The following is a 15,094-nucleotide window of genomic DNA, read 5'->3' on the forward strand; positions in this document are numbered from 1 at the left end:
ACTCTCTAGATGAAAGATTATTTTTCCCTTCCATCTCTGTCTTAATGAGTGAGAAAGGAACATTTAGTATGCAACTGGAGTTCTCTGAGTGACATGTAATATCATAAATAAGAAATGTTCTTTCAGAATTACAGAGAAAACCATTTGGCAGTGTTAAAATACCTTCTGGTCTGGAGCTGTATTTTATACACAACTCTGAATAATAGGAAAATGGAAGATGAATTACAGGGATCAGCTTATGGTTATTGGAAAGTCTGATTATCTAGAAAAAAAAAAACAGCACGCAAGTAGTTCCAACGAAATTAAATTTAGGAGTAAGTAATAACACCACAGACATGGTTGAACCCCATAAGGTCATTTTCCTCATACGGCAGTTTGCCTTTCCAAAGACAAGACTTCCCAAGCATGAAAGCAAGAGCTCTATATTTGGTTATTATTTAAATAAGATGTGGGTTTAAATATGGCATAGTTGTGAAATGCACTTCATTGTCTAAATTTGGATGGTTGTTTTAGTCTCTCATTGAAGATAGACTATTCATATGGCTGCTCAAGAAATCTCTCTGGTGTGCTGGGCAGAGTTCATCTGCAGAGGAGAGCTGGTGGGAGCATCAGCGGCAGACTTCCCTATAACCCGAGCTGCAGAAAGATTGTTTAGATGTGCCAAGGCAGAGCATCGGTCCTCTTGGCTGGCCCCTTCTCCTCTCCCATGAGCCTTTGAGGTTCATTCATGAATGTTGGGTACAGGACCTCAGGGTTTAGAAGATCTTGCATTCGTTAATGGAAAACAGCTTCCTTCTGTTTCGTCTCCTGGCCTGGTTGACAGCAGTTCGGACAGCACATTCAAAAACCTGTTGTACTCCTCGGTTGCTAAGGGCTGAGCACTCCAGGTAGCCCTTGGCCCTCACATCCTGAGCAAGTCTCTTCCCTTCTATGGCATTGATGCAGGAAGCCCTGTGAGGTCCCATCTCTCTCTGGTCAGTCTGTGTGGCCACAACCAGCACCGGGGTACAGGGTAGGTTGCTCCTGATCTCGCTAATCCATTTGTTCTTCAAGTTCAGGAAAGAACTATGGTTGGCCACGGAGTAGCACATCAGTACCACATCTGCCTGCTGGTAGGACAGGGGGCGGATGCTTCTGAAGGCATCATTGCCGGCAGTGTCCCAGAGACCCAGGCTGATCTGGATGCCATCCATGAAGACATCCACACCCGTATTCTCGTACACAGTGGGTTTGTAGGCCTCTGGGAAGGTCTCAGAGGTGAAGCGCACCAACAGGGAGGTTTTTCCCACAGCACTGTCCCCGACCAACACGCACTTGATAGAGCTCAGCATCGTCCTTGTCTGACGTCGTATTTAAGAGTCCGGGGATCCCAAGGGAAAGAACCCTCAAGGGCTCTTGGGCTCAGTGGGCTACTGTAGCAGTCCCATAGAGTAAGGAGACAGCAACCAGGGCTTATGCTCTCAGAATCTCAGACATCAATTATAGATAGTACTTCTCCAGTCTGCCCAGGCGAGAAACGGAGACTGCTTGGAAAGCCTCTGAAGCTTGGTTGCCAACTGGAACAGAAAGAGAAGGGGGAAACTGAGGTTCTCCTTTCTGGTGACAAGAAGCATCTTGTTGACAAACTAATTAAGAACGCCCCCCCCCCCCCCCCCCCCGGCGTTCCCATCTCAGAGAGTAGCTGTTCAACCCTATTTGTCTAGTCCCATCCCTCCCCTTGGCAAGTTAGAACCTGTCCCCCAACACTTAGCATTCAAACACATCTCCTGGCCAAAGGCAGAAGGAGAGTTTATTCTTAAAAATCAGCCCTTAAATGGAGAGTATAGCACTACCCATCTCTAATCCAGGAGGATGAGGTGGGAGGATCCTGAGTTAGAGGTCAGCTGGGGTACATAGCAAGAGATCACGGGGAGAGGAGGGGAAGGGAGGGGAGGGGAGGGGAGGGTGAAGAGGAAGAGGGGGAGGAGAGGGGAGGGGAGGAGAGAGGAGGGGAGGGTGAAGGGGAAGAGAGGGGAGGGAAGGGGATGAAGGGGAGGGGAGGAGGGATGAAGGGGAGGGGAGGGGGATGAAGGGGAGGGGAAGGGAGGGGAAGAGGCAAAAAAGATCACCCTGGTAATAACACAGGAAACTGCTCTGATTGCCACATGGAAAGGGCCTCAGATGCCCACCTGGTGAATGACTCGTGAACAGCTCTTGACTGACCAAGACGCAGGAAGGCAACGGGGGCAAAGGCAGCTGTGCATGCGTGGCCTCAGGTTCTAGTAGATCTCACCTACTTTGGGAACTGCAAGGAAGAAAAATTAATGAGTGACAAATGCCATATATAATTTCCTTCACTTGTTGAATAACCATCCTGTCCTTGACTTACGCAGGAATTGGTGTCGAAGCAGGAAAAATCACTGGACCACTAATAATTGCTATGGTTTCTCCCTTGAGATTCTTTAGTAAGGTTGGCTAGAGATAGGGAAGACTCTCTCCTGTTCTCCACAGCTGAAAGCAGGTCTGTTATCTATGCTGCTGTGTGTAGAGGGTGACGTGTGGCTTTAACTCTAATACTTGGTTTACAAGTGTGTAAGCCTGTGATGCACTTAAAGATGTGGAGACTAATTTATTTCTCTCTTCAACAATTTGGGACAGGCATCTGCAGAGCAGGCCCCTAACAAAACAAAACAACTTGCTTGAAAGCAATAATATTCAACACTAACTGTTAAACAAGAGTACACAAATATGGCAGAACCTGAATTTTATGAAGGGGAAAATAAGACTCTCAGTTGTTTGCGGGTTTAAAAGCGCCAAGCTAAGAACTCAGACTTGCACCCAGGATGCTATCCGATGAGTGATTCTCTCAAGGCCAGCCCTTCAGTCAAGTGAAAGGTGTCTGAGACCAAAGTTTAGAGTAAAGGTTGTCCTCATAATTGGCCTTATTCACCTCTCCTGACAGCAACTGTCCCAGCTTATCACACACTAACCACACCCAAGGCAGAGTCCTGTACAGGACAAAGGTTAAAATCACCCTTCTTAAACCCGAGGATTCCTCCAAAGACTTTTTATATCCTCGTCGGCTTGCACTTTCTGTTTAATTAGACATGACAGCCTTTGCAAATGAGTTAAATAAATAACACATGGTTTTTATGAATTTTGTTTTTCCTAACACATAAGCTATGTGACTTTGGCCAAGTTACTTAACATGTCTGAATCTTGGTTTCCTCTAAAAATGAGCTGTATGGGGACCCATCATGTTCTCTGTTTTCACACTAGAGATGCCAGCCAACCTTGGATGTCCCCAGCATAGCGCTGCAGTGCCACACACATGGGACATATGGGACACACTCACACAGGACGGCCTGGACGCCCTGGACACCCATTTGTCACCAGATCTTTGACAGAAGGGCTCCATAATATGTCTGTTAGACATAAGCTCCTCAGACCTGTAGACAGCCTCAATGAATTTGTGACTTTGTTTAACAGATGATGATCTCATTCTTTAATTTTTCCTGCCAGTGTTGCGGGACAGGATTAGTAAAAGTGTGTGCATCAGACTTGTGGGTTATTTCTATCGGATTTATAGCCATCTATAAAAGGATGTCCCTGAGACGGCATGTTAAGAATGGGAGAGAAAGAAGCCCAGTGGTGGTGGCACACACCATTAATCCCAGCTCTCAGGAGGAAAAGGCAGCAGAGCTCTGAATTCAAGGCTAGCCTGGTCTACTGAGTGAATTCCAGGATAGCCAAGGTTACACAAAGAAACCCTGTCTCAAAAAAGGGGGGAGGGTGATAAAGGCAGGTAGCATTGGAATGGAATCGAGGTGACTAATTAACAATCTGTATGGTCACATTCACCCAGTTTCTTAACCTCACAATCCCTCAGTTTCCTCCTAGTAAAAACCAACGTCATAATACCTGTCTCACATGGTTGTTGAGAGTACCCTGTGGCCTTAGACCCTTGGCTTAACACATCACATGAACAAACTGGACGTAGCTATGTATATAAACACAAAGCACTCGTGATCAGCAGCACTGGCGAGCAGTCATTACTAAATATAATGACAAGCAGTTATTTATTCACATGAGGAACTCGAAACCTCACGAAAGGAATGCTCAGTGATTAGGAGCACTGACTGCTCTTCCAATGTGAGTTCAAGTCCCAGCAACCACATGGTGGCTCACAATCATCTGTAATGCGATCCGATGCTCTCTTCTGGTACATCTGAAGACAGTGATGGTGTATTCATATACATAAAATACATAAATAAATCTTTAAAAAAAAGAGAGAGAGATTTCATAGAAATGAGATTTAAAAAAAAAAAACCCCAAGACAGAAATTTCTTCTTATAGCATAAAAATAAAATAGTACAGGAATAAAGAAATACTGAGATGTGTTTCCCACAGAGATAAAAAGAAATGCCAGGCTGGAGTAAAAGGAGGCTCTTTTCTGAGTGCAGTGGCCTTCCCACAGCAGCCCACTGTCACTAAATGACACAGTCAGGGCTTCAGGTCCCCAAGCAGTAAACAGTGAGGCATGGCAGGCTTTCCTGGTGGCCACCATACTAAGACCTTTGTTGCCTGACCCAGTAGCAGAAGAACCAAATCCCTGCACTATTCTGTAAGGCGAAGTGACAGGCCAGGTCTTCAGCAGATGGCTATATATGGAGCTGTGGGAGTGGCAGAGAACATACCAGTCTAGGCTAGAGCAACCCCCTATATAGACATGATCTTCAGGCCTCAGCACATGTCACATGTACCCTCGGGAGAGCCACCGTGGCCCACACAGGGAGCATGCAGGCTGATGGCCTTTCAGTGAAATTTCTCCTACAGAAGGACATTACCCCTTCTATGGTTTGCAGGTGGAAAATAAAAGTGAGTTTGGAACAGTGTGTCTAACCGGCTGGGTGTCTTCTGGAGGGGTCTCCATTGGGAAGACTTACTTCAAGTGTCCTCAGATAATGTTTTAAGGTACACCCTGAGTGTTAAGCAGTTAAGCTGGTCTCTGCGGGTCTTCAGTCTGCAATGAATGAGCCTCCAACCCCAGTGTGTCTGAGTCTCATCTCGTAGCTTGATTTCCCTTTGCTCTCTTCCTACTGTTTCTGTGAACGGGGACATCGTCTGTGGGGCTCCATAGTTCAGACACAGAGTCACATGAAAGAGAGCCTGTGCGACCAAAGCAAAGTGCTGGTCTTTCGTTCTACTCCGACAAAGGCACAAAGGGGGGCAGAGTGAGGACTTGGGGCGTGAGGTGTCTTGGTCATCTTCCTCTAAGGACTAACATTTAGGACACAACTCTCACCTGGCACAGACAGACACGGTTTCTCACTAGGACCCTTCCATAGACAAACTCAGTGATTCTCTAGTGGCTGACAACATACCCCTCACCCATGCCAAACATGCCCCTCACCCATGCCCCTTTTCAAACATCTTCCTTGACCCCCCAACCCTGTATCTCCCATTACCACACCTACATGCTATCTCGGTTGCCCTGCTTTTGTCCCTATAATTCCTTCTGTGTTTACTTGATGCTGAAATCTGCACACAGCTGAAACAGCCCCATTTGAAAAATGGAACCAGATCCCTTCCTCACAGGGAGCTCGTGAGGACCAGCTTTAGATGCAAACATGGCCGCTAATTCCTGCTGCACTTACAACACTTTGGCATAGAGAACTGCTCTAATTTGCCCTGAAAAGCAAAGCCCCTTCAGAATACATCAAAATTAAAAACAAACATCAAATCATACCCGTATGGAGGGTTTTGAGTAGATGGCATTGGTGGAGGTAATTTTTCACAAATACTGCCCCTCTGGGTACAGCAGTTTGTGCTTGTAATCGTAGCACCATGAGGCTGAGTCAGGAGGGTTGCTATGAATTCCAGGCTAGCACGAGCTACAAAACCTTGTGCTCCCCACCTGCCCTCCCAAAAAGTTGAGATCACAACAGTCCAGCAGTTTGGGCCTTCCTACCAACAATCAGTCACAGAAATAGGCGGGGTCCCCAGGCCCCTGACCATTATTGCTGAACTATTGGCTATTGATTGCCTCTGAGAGAAGAGAGTTGCTTTCTTCAGTTGTGTACACACTGCTAAGCCCGCTGAGCTTCAGGAGACAACTCCAGATTCATGGTCACACAGATCATTCTGGGGAAACTCAGTGGGGCATAAAAAAATAGACATGAACAGGAAAGAGATGTTTGTGAGAAGATGGGGTAGACAGAGGTTGGTAAGGACTTAGCAGGGTGTGCGTGGACAGGATGCACTATGCAAAAGAGAAAAAAAGATGAAAAATGTAAATAAGTAATGTCTTTATTTTCCCTTTTATTGTTGTTTGGTTGTTTTTTTGGTGGTTTTGTTTGTTTGTTCGTTTTCTTGGAACCATGTAGCCCTGGCTGTCCTGGAACCCACTCTGTAGACCAGGCTGGCCTTGAACTCAGCAATGCACCTGATTCTGCCTCCCAAGTAATGGGATCAAAGGCATGCACCACCACTGCCCAGCAGTCTTTACCTTAAATTCCATTTTATACTATTTAATGTCACTAATTCTCAGTGCTATGTGAATGATTCACCCTACTATGCTGCTAATTGCTACAGCCATTCCCTTTCAAAATAAAAAAGACAGTACATTTGTCAGTTTCTTTTCTATACAGATTGCCTCTGTTCCAAACAGATCCTGCTCAGGACTTACCTTGGCAAGATGCCCGCTGCACCTGTTAACGTATTCTTCAGAACCAAGGTTCTGGGTCAGCTTAATATCCCTAAGCCCAAGATGTATCTGACCCCAGCAGAGCCACATTTAAACAGAGCATCGCCTTCCTAACCCAAGGTCTGTATCCAAAGCCTCCAAGTCAGAGTTATGAGTTCTTCTATTATCCCCAGACCAAACCAGGCCCCAGAAGAAGTGGGCACTTTAGTCTGGTCCCCACCAATGAGCTGGAGAGATTACAGGTGTGAAGTTATCCCTGACCCTAACGTGGGGGATGATACGTGGCAGCAAGGACCTTTGCAGGAACTTTGACATTCAATTTCTAACTGGGAGTGTACTCTTTTTTATAGTGTTTAAAATAACAGGCTTTATCTAACAATAGAGAGCTAATAGATAAACTAGTTTCTTCCTATAATTGAGATCCTTTAAAATAACAGTGGAGAGCTGGACAGTGTTGGTGCACACCATTAGTCTCAGCACTTAGGAAACAGTGGCAGGCAGATCTCTGAGTTCAAGGTCAGCCTGGTCTACAGACTGAGTTCCAGGGCAGCCAGAGCTACATAGAGAGAAACCCTGTCTCAAAACAAACAAATAAATAAATAAATATTTTTTAAAAAACAGTGAAATAGATGGAGGAAATAAGATTGGAAAGCAGGCTGGAGAGATGGCTCGGGGGTTAAGAACTCTGCCCCCCAAGTACTGTAATTACAGGCCTATGTGACACTGCCTGGCTACTATAATGACTTTTCAAGTGTTTGGAGGAATGTTGTTGGGACATCAGGTGACAAGTGACTGAGACAGACTTGCACGAGCTCAGAGCATGTGCCCTCCAGGTGGAAGCCACCGCCCTGGTTAAGGATCCTAAAGTAAAACCTCGTGATTCAAGTCCAATCTGCTTTGTGTCTCAAAGAAATGTGAGCCAACTGTATCCAGTCTCTTTTTTAAATCTCCTAAGTCTTCAGCTTCTCCCAACCAAACAAGAAGGTCATTGTTTCTTAAAGACTTTTAAAAATTCTTCTTAGGGATGAGAGGGTATTAACTCTTTTCTTGATTAAATGTATTGCTAATATTTGTTTAATATATACGGTGTGCCCATATGTTTTAGGAAATTCCCCTGATTACTGGTACTCCCTCATACCAAACAACCCCACATCTGCAGGGTAACAAGTCCCCCACTGTGGAAAGAAATTCAGTGTGTTGAAAGGACCAAAAGGTCATCAGCATCAACCCACTCATTTCCCCCACAAGGAAGCCAACAGTTACAGAAAGCAGTTCAGCTGCCAGCGACCGACTTCCACGCCCAGAATGGAACCGGCTGAGTCAGCACATTTTCCATCCGCTGGGCATGTTTCAAACGAGCCCTGTCTTTTCTTTCATATTTAAGCAGAGAGAGCTCATAAAGCTAGCTAGTGCCTCCAAGTTTCTCATTCTAAATTAACCAATTCCCCCGCCTCTCTCCAGGGGAAAGATTCTACTACACAAAAGTAACCTTTTTTACTCAAAAAATAGCTCCCAATTCTAATATGAAATTATTTCTCCAGAAAGCCATCCCCTTTCTTGTTGACATGCTTTGCAGACGGATCAATTCTCTTTCAGGTAACCCAGGTAACCGTTACTCTAAGTCCTTTAGAATTAGGATAAACCCTTAACTCTTGGCATTATTTAAATGATGGAGAAGGCGGGCCTTTTAGCCCTGAGAAGAGAGCAGTGATTTCAGTTAGTGAGGACATCTAACATCTGTGAAGGACTCAGGTGCGGAGGCTGGGGGCCTGGTTAGAGCCTCTTCCCCTTTGCTGATTAATAGCATAACCTTAGGTGAGTCACAGAACTGGAGCCACAAAGCATGGATGGTAACAGGTAGCCTCCAGGACTTCTGAGTCATCTGAGAGGATGCTACCGTACCACACCAAGCTGAATGCTCGACCTTTGGCAAGGAATTATCAACACCAGCATTTGCCAGACGCTATTTTAAGTGTTTTACAAAAATTGCCTCCTTTGATGGCAACTGTACCCTGCTGTCAGCTCCACTGTCCCCTCACAGTTTACAGAGAGGACAATAAATAAGGCAGGGAGAAGTAATGAGCCTTGCCCAAGATGACAAGCTAGTGAGGTAGACTGCTGGGGTCTGAACGCCTGTAGTTAGCTGAGGAACCTACCATCAGACTCTCTGCCCCTCCTGTCCCTGTGCTCCCTCGGGTCAGGCCTGCCTACCCCTGTAACCTTAATGAAACTAAGATACAAAATAAAGGCAGTGTGGAGTGGGATTCTGCAGTGTGTCAGTGATCTCTTCCCTATTCCCAACACCAATCACCAAACACAAAACATTTCTGCTCGCTCTTTCTTTTCTTTCTTTCTTTCTTTCTTTCTTTCTTTCTTTCTTTCTTTCTTTCTTTCTTTCTTTCTTTCTTTTCTTTCTTTCTTTCTTTCTTTCTTTCTCTTTCTTTCTTTTCTTTCTCTTTCTTTCTTTCTGTCTTTCTTTCTTGTTTTTTGTTGTTATTGGCAGAGGTTGGGGACTCAGTGATATAACCTCTGCCTAGCATAAGGCCCTGTGTTCAATCCCCAGCGGAGAAAAACAATAAAAACAAAGATCTGTTTGTTTTTTTTTGTTTTGTTTTGTTTTGTTTTTTGATAAATGTTGTTGGACAAAACTCAGTGGACATGTATTTGACAGGGCTCAGCACTTACGCCTCCCTCTGCTTTGTGACAAAACCATTTCTAAGAACAATCATGTTCTTGATTCAATCTTATTTCGAGTAAGTTATAAAATATGTTTCAATTCTAAAATCTTATTTAAATTTAATAAAATAATTTATATAGGCACTAAGACTTGTCCCTATCTGTTAGAGAACCAGTTATTAAGTTAGCAGTCCCCCATGACTGGATGGTTTTCTGAGCTCTGCATAAAGTGGGGGACTTCCTTTCTCAGCAGGCCTTCCCTGTCTCTACCTGTCTTTGTCTGGAGAGTGTCCCTGAACACAGGTGGCTGGCCTTGTCTGGGCTTTGGCTGAAAAGTGACCTTGTACAAAGCTCTCTGCAAGGCTGTATAACTCGGCATACATGTGCTCCTCTGGCTTCCCACCTGCATGATAATCAGGTGCTCTATTATAACCGATCAGCCCTTCCCGCTCGCTTGATGTAATGACCGATTGGCCCTTTCCACTCATACTTCTATATAACCTATTTCTGAAGCCATAAAGTAGACTCATCTTGTTGCAACGTCTCTGGAGGTCAATCTACCACACTCAGCCTTCCAAACCCTGTTCAGGCTCATGGCCAACAGTGTCTGAGGAGAAAGGGGTGGCACACTTACTAGTCAAAATTAATTAAAATTCAAAATTTCCAGAGGTCCCCTGAAAGACCAGGATTCAGGTAACTCTAGGTCTGCTTCCTACTCGTGGCAGCTGCCCCGCTCTCATCAGGGAATTCTGAATCTGCACACGCTATAAAGAACTTACTCAGACAGCCATGGTGGCACCCATCTGTAAGGCCAACATTTCAGAGTCTGAGGCAGGAGGATTGACATGAGTTTGGGACCTGCCTGCTCTAGTACTTTAGAACTAGGCTACATAGCAAGACCTTACCTCAGTAAAGAAGAAGGAAATGAAATGAAAGGAGGGAGAGGGAGAGGAGAGAGGGAGAGAATGGGGGGGGGAAGAAGACAAGGGATAAAGGAGAAAAAAGAGAAGAGAAGAGCAAGAAAGAAAAGAACTCAGTCTGACTTGTCACTGCCAGAGCACAGTGTTCAGCCAAGAGGACTCTTGACAGATCATAGACCCCTTATTACCTTGTCCGCCCCACTCTTTCCATATATGCCAAAAGTTTAAACGCAGACACCTTCTAACCAGCAGCTCCATTCTCTACACACATTGTGCCGGAATATTCATGCACGTCGTAGAGGCAAGTGAGAACTTCCACTGCTGCAGCACTTGTAACAGCAACAAAATAAATAAGTATGCTAAACTAACAATGCCATGTCCACACAATGGACTGTCATGGGGCATACACACACACACACACACACACACACACACACACACATACACACCCAGAGTCAAATCACCCTTTGTGCATTGCCCAGCAGTATACACTGTACACACAGAAGCAAGTTCTTGGCTTGGTAAAGGATTCTTCCTTCCCATTCATATAGAACTAAATGTGCAGATACAACCCAACCCAGTGGCTCTAGTGAGATCCAGCTTCCCTTGTCCAAGAGAACACTGGTCCAGGCGGAGCAAAAGGCATACGTAGGTAAAAGGCCTTGCTCTCACCGATGAGTGGCCACTCCAGCTTGTTGGGGGTCCTAACTTTACCTGACACTTGCTCCTCTGGAATCTAGCCCGATAGGTGCATGGCTGCAAGCCTTAAATTGCCTGCTCCTTAAATCCTCTAGGTAAGAGAAGAGTCAGGTAAGAACAAGAGATCCTGATGCCGTCTTAAGAGTTTTAAACCCTCCTTTGGAATACAGACATAAGTCCTTTTTATGTGGATTACGTCACAGACATAGTCCACAGCTATGCAATTAAATGTCTCTCTAGAAGCATCTGCTCAGCTCAGGTCAAGAAACTGAGACAGGAAGCTGTAACACCCATGAAGCCACTGGGGCACCTCTGTGGAGGGCCCTTCTTTTCTTCTTTGAATGGCTGAATTTATTGTTTATACATATATAATGCTCTATTAATATTAACTTAAAAATTCACGGAAGTCTGAAAAAAAAACAAACTACCTTTAACTGGCTTTCTCCTAAGCTTGACCTAATGGGGACAGAAGGTAACAAAAAATAAAATGTTAATGTGGTGAGATCATGAGGGTATCATTTGAACTAGAACCTGGAGTAAAAAGGACAAGAGAGAGTGGGCGATGACCAAACAGAGGAAGTGGCCCTAAGTCCAGGTGAGCACATGGAAAAGCCTGCATAGGTAGGTGGAGACTGTGTCTGAAGCACAGCTGTGTATGTGTGTGTGGGGGGGGGCGGGGAGACAGGAGCAGATTTGTGGCTTGTTTTTGTGCATTGCATGCAGGTGCGTTCTCTCTGCATTCCACTACAGCATCGACTGGATAGCCTTCCCCACCTTGGTATCCTCGACTACACTGCCCTCCTCTTCTGCTGAGATTAAAGACACTCACTACCCCTCCCAGCTGGATAGTCATTTTCAAGGAAACATGACACAGGAGGCTTGAGCCAGGGTGGGATGGGCTAGAAAATTGGCTTGGAACAAGTCTAGGGACATGACCACAGTGGTGTGACTATCTCCCTCCTCTTCACCACTGCCCCATCCGCCATGCCAGGGAGCAGCTCTTGCATAGCCTACCCCAATTTAAAATGAAAGAAAGAGAGCATGGGGTCCAGTTACTGACAGCCTTAGTTTGCTCCAATATTCCTCCCAAAGGGACAGGATAATAAAAAGTACTGTTTAAGATATCTTTTTCAAAAGCAGGCTCTTGGTAGATACGAAAAGGTACTGTTAGGACATGAGAACTTAGTAAGGGAGATAACGTGTGTAAGCTAGAAATGACAGAATTAGCAGCCCCCACGGGGTCTCCAGGCAAGGATGACAGGCGTTAACCCGGTAGCCACCCAGAGACATGGATGGAGCCTAACAGAGCTCCAAAGGGCAGGTCAATGAAAAGTAAGTGCACCTCCTCCTCTACCCACAAGGCACTGGGGGTGGGGGGCGCTGGCCTGACCCCAGAGAGAGTGGGAGGGAAGGCGTGTAAGAAACATGGCATCCATCTGGGTTTCCCACAGACATTTTCAAGTCCTCTCTAAAGAAACATACATTTTTTTATTCTGGCTTTGGAAAAGCCAGGCAAATAACTTTTCAAAGGAAATACGGGGCACAGAAAATCATATTAGTGTTTGTGTACTGACACCGAAAGCAGAAGTGGCAAAAGTTGAAGAGAGGTTGCTTTGGTGTTCCAATTAGTGATGTCCTGTTTCTGACACTCCTGTTACATAATGAGAACCTTCCTGAACATATTTTATTATAGTACCAGACAGATTACAGACTATCCAAAAAATGCCACCATACCCATTAACCCTATATCTAATGAAGATATTAAAGAATTTGCATTATAGCAATATTGCCAAAGTGAGGAACCAAGCATGCTTCCCCAGCACTCTGTGTTTTGTGCACTTGGGTTTCTAACACAAAGGAACCAGAGAGAATATCCCAACGGAGAAACAGAGGTGCCCTGCTAAGAGCAATCACTGTTCTTAGGAACCACATGGAATTCTTGTCTCTGCCACCTCTGATCAGGGTGCTGCAGTAAACTGTGTCCTGGACTATGTTGCTCTGGGCCCTCCCAAGCATCTCCCACCATGGGCTTATTCATTTCAGAGACTTTCTTATTGTTGTTATGTTTTGTATGAAACCTTCAAGTAAGTACTCAGTAAGAGTAAACCTGAAAACCTTTCAAAGGGATCTTCTGCTTCATTTCTAACCTAGTCCAAGTTAGGTGAGGGTAAGCATGTGTGTGTGTGTGTGTGTGTGTGTGTGTGTGTGTGTGTGTGTGTGTGTGTGCGCGCGTGCATGTGGTCAGGTACTAGAACAATGAGATACACACATGCCATTTTTCAGAAACAAGGTCCAAGTTAGGTGAGGGTACACACATGTGTGTGTGTGGGGGAGGGTCAGGTATTAGAACAATAAGATACATATATGCCATTTTTCAGAAACAAGGTCCAAAGCATGTCTGCTGTCTGGGGTTCAGTTTGAGCAGGCGGCGTCCATCCCCTCCTCTGTACCCCACAGTGCTGATGGTGTAGAGGTTTCCTCTCTCCATCACATGAAAGCCTGTTACCATTCTTCCTTACGTGTCTTTTCCTGGATGAATTCCAGGGTCGCCTTGGCTGGCTATTTTGCACTGCTTGCACTGCTATTTTGTTTTACAGACCAGAATATTCTGGGCCCCTTGTTTTTAAGGATTACAGACCAGAATCTAATCAGATACCCCAAAGAGGAAGAAAAAGAGAGGTCACATCAAGTATCCATGAGGTACCTGCTGGCCTAGGGTGACATCAGGTACCGTAAGAACACCCTCCACAGCAAATATGGCCCTCCATTAATGAGGTAGAAGGTCAAGTCTTTTTCACAGTCCACTGGACTTCTGGTCCCATGCTCTCTTCAAAGCCACTGGAAATAAAAATTACCCAAGTGAACCACGCAAACAAATCCACTTGTACACCAGAATGCGGCACCAGGAAACAGCGTCCTGGGTGTTGATTCCATTTCTGAACACTCCCCATTTGAGTACCCCCATAGCAAACCAGTCACAGCTGACCTTTAAACTGTCTCCAAAAAGGCAAGGGCTGGGAGACTTGGCTGAACATATCTTGACAGTTGGTGGAACTGTGTAGCCCTGGCTGTTCTGGAACTCACTCTGTAGACCAGGCTGGCCTCAAACTCAGAGATCTGCCTGTCTCTGCCTCCCAAGTGCTGGGCTTAAAGGCGTGCGCCACCATGCCCAGCTTAGCCTAGATGTTTTAAAAATGAAAAATCAAAGATAGTTTTGTAAAGTAAGATAGTAATGAGTTTTTAATTACACTTATATATTATTTGTTTATCTTGTGGTCAATTCTCCCCTCCCACCTGGGGATTAAACTCAGATCCTCAGACTTGGTATCAGGTACCTTTTTACTCACTGAGCCATCTTGCCAGCCCCTTAGTTCCTATTGATTTTTCAGTTTAGCATTCACAGGAAAGCGCTTCAGTGTGGCATCTTCAAATATCTGTATGCCATTATCCTTCAGTCTCTTCCACTCCAGCCTCAGTTTACTAGTTTCTTTCTTTTTTCTTTTTTTCTTTTTTTTCTTTCTTTTTTCTTTTTTTCTTTTTTTTTCTTTTTCTTTTCTTTTTTTGGGGGGGGCTATATTAACATTTTTGGAATAATAGAACTTAAAAAACACTGACGACAACAATGTCCTCACTATTCCAGTGCCTTTCCTCCTTTCAAAGGCACATTCTCAAGGCCAAGAGAAACAGCATGCCGATAGCATAATTAACATCTGATACTCCCTACCAATTCATTTTTTCTAATTTTTTCCTCTAAAACAATTTATTTTTTAATTGGTACTCATGGGATATTTATATACTAAAATTATTACTAATTCTTTATCTGAAATTCAGATTTTTAAAGGTGGTATCTGGTATTTAATTTGCAAGTTATAACATCTCTACTTAAGTTAGAATGGGGTTTTTTTTACACTATGGAATACTACTCAGCTATTAAAAAAACAATGAATTCATGAAATTCTTAGGCAAATGGGTAGAACTGAAAAATATCATCCTAAGTGAGGTAACCCAATCACAAAAGAACACACATGGAATGCAGTCACTAATAAGTGGATATTAGCCCAGAAGTTCAGAATACCCACGACACAATTTACATATCAAATGATGCCCAAGAAGA

The 15,094-nt window shown here is 44.6% G+C and overlaps 1 protein-coding gene across 5 annotated transcripts in view; it reads right to left on the minus strand.

The window, feature by feature from the left end:
* Positions 1-288: 288 nt before the first annotated feature.
* Positions 289-15,094, minus strand: part of Rhoh (ras homolog family member H) — a 32,818-nt gene continuing 18,012 nt past the window's right edge. For 4 of the 5 annotated variants that reach the window (XM_052199539.1, XM_052199538.1, XM_052199535.1 and 1 more), the window contains 2 exons: positions 2,169-2,284; positions 289-1,556 (listed from right to left, as the gene is read on the minus strand). In XM_052199539.1, coding sequence (XP_052055499.1) covers positions 756-1,331 — 576 coding nt within the window. In that variant the 5' untranslated portion in view covers positions 1,332-1,556; positions 2,169-2,284 and the 3' untranslated portion in view covers positions 289-755. Of the gene's footprint in view, positions 1,557-2,168; positions 2,285-13,684; positions 13,819-15,094 lie in introns of all 5 variants that reach the window. The other variant, XM_052199537.1, reaches the window with a different exon arrangement.

The sequence above is a fragment of the Apodemus sylvaticus genome, chromosome 11, assembly GCF_947179515.1.
Source record: "Apodemus sylvaticus chromosome 11, mApoSyl1.1, whole genome shotgun sequence".
NCBI classification, from domain to species: Eukaryota; Metazoa; Chordata; class Mammalia; order Rodentia; family Muridae; genus Apodemus; species Apodemus sylvaticus.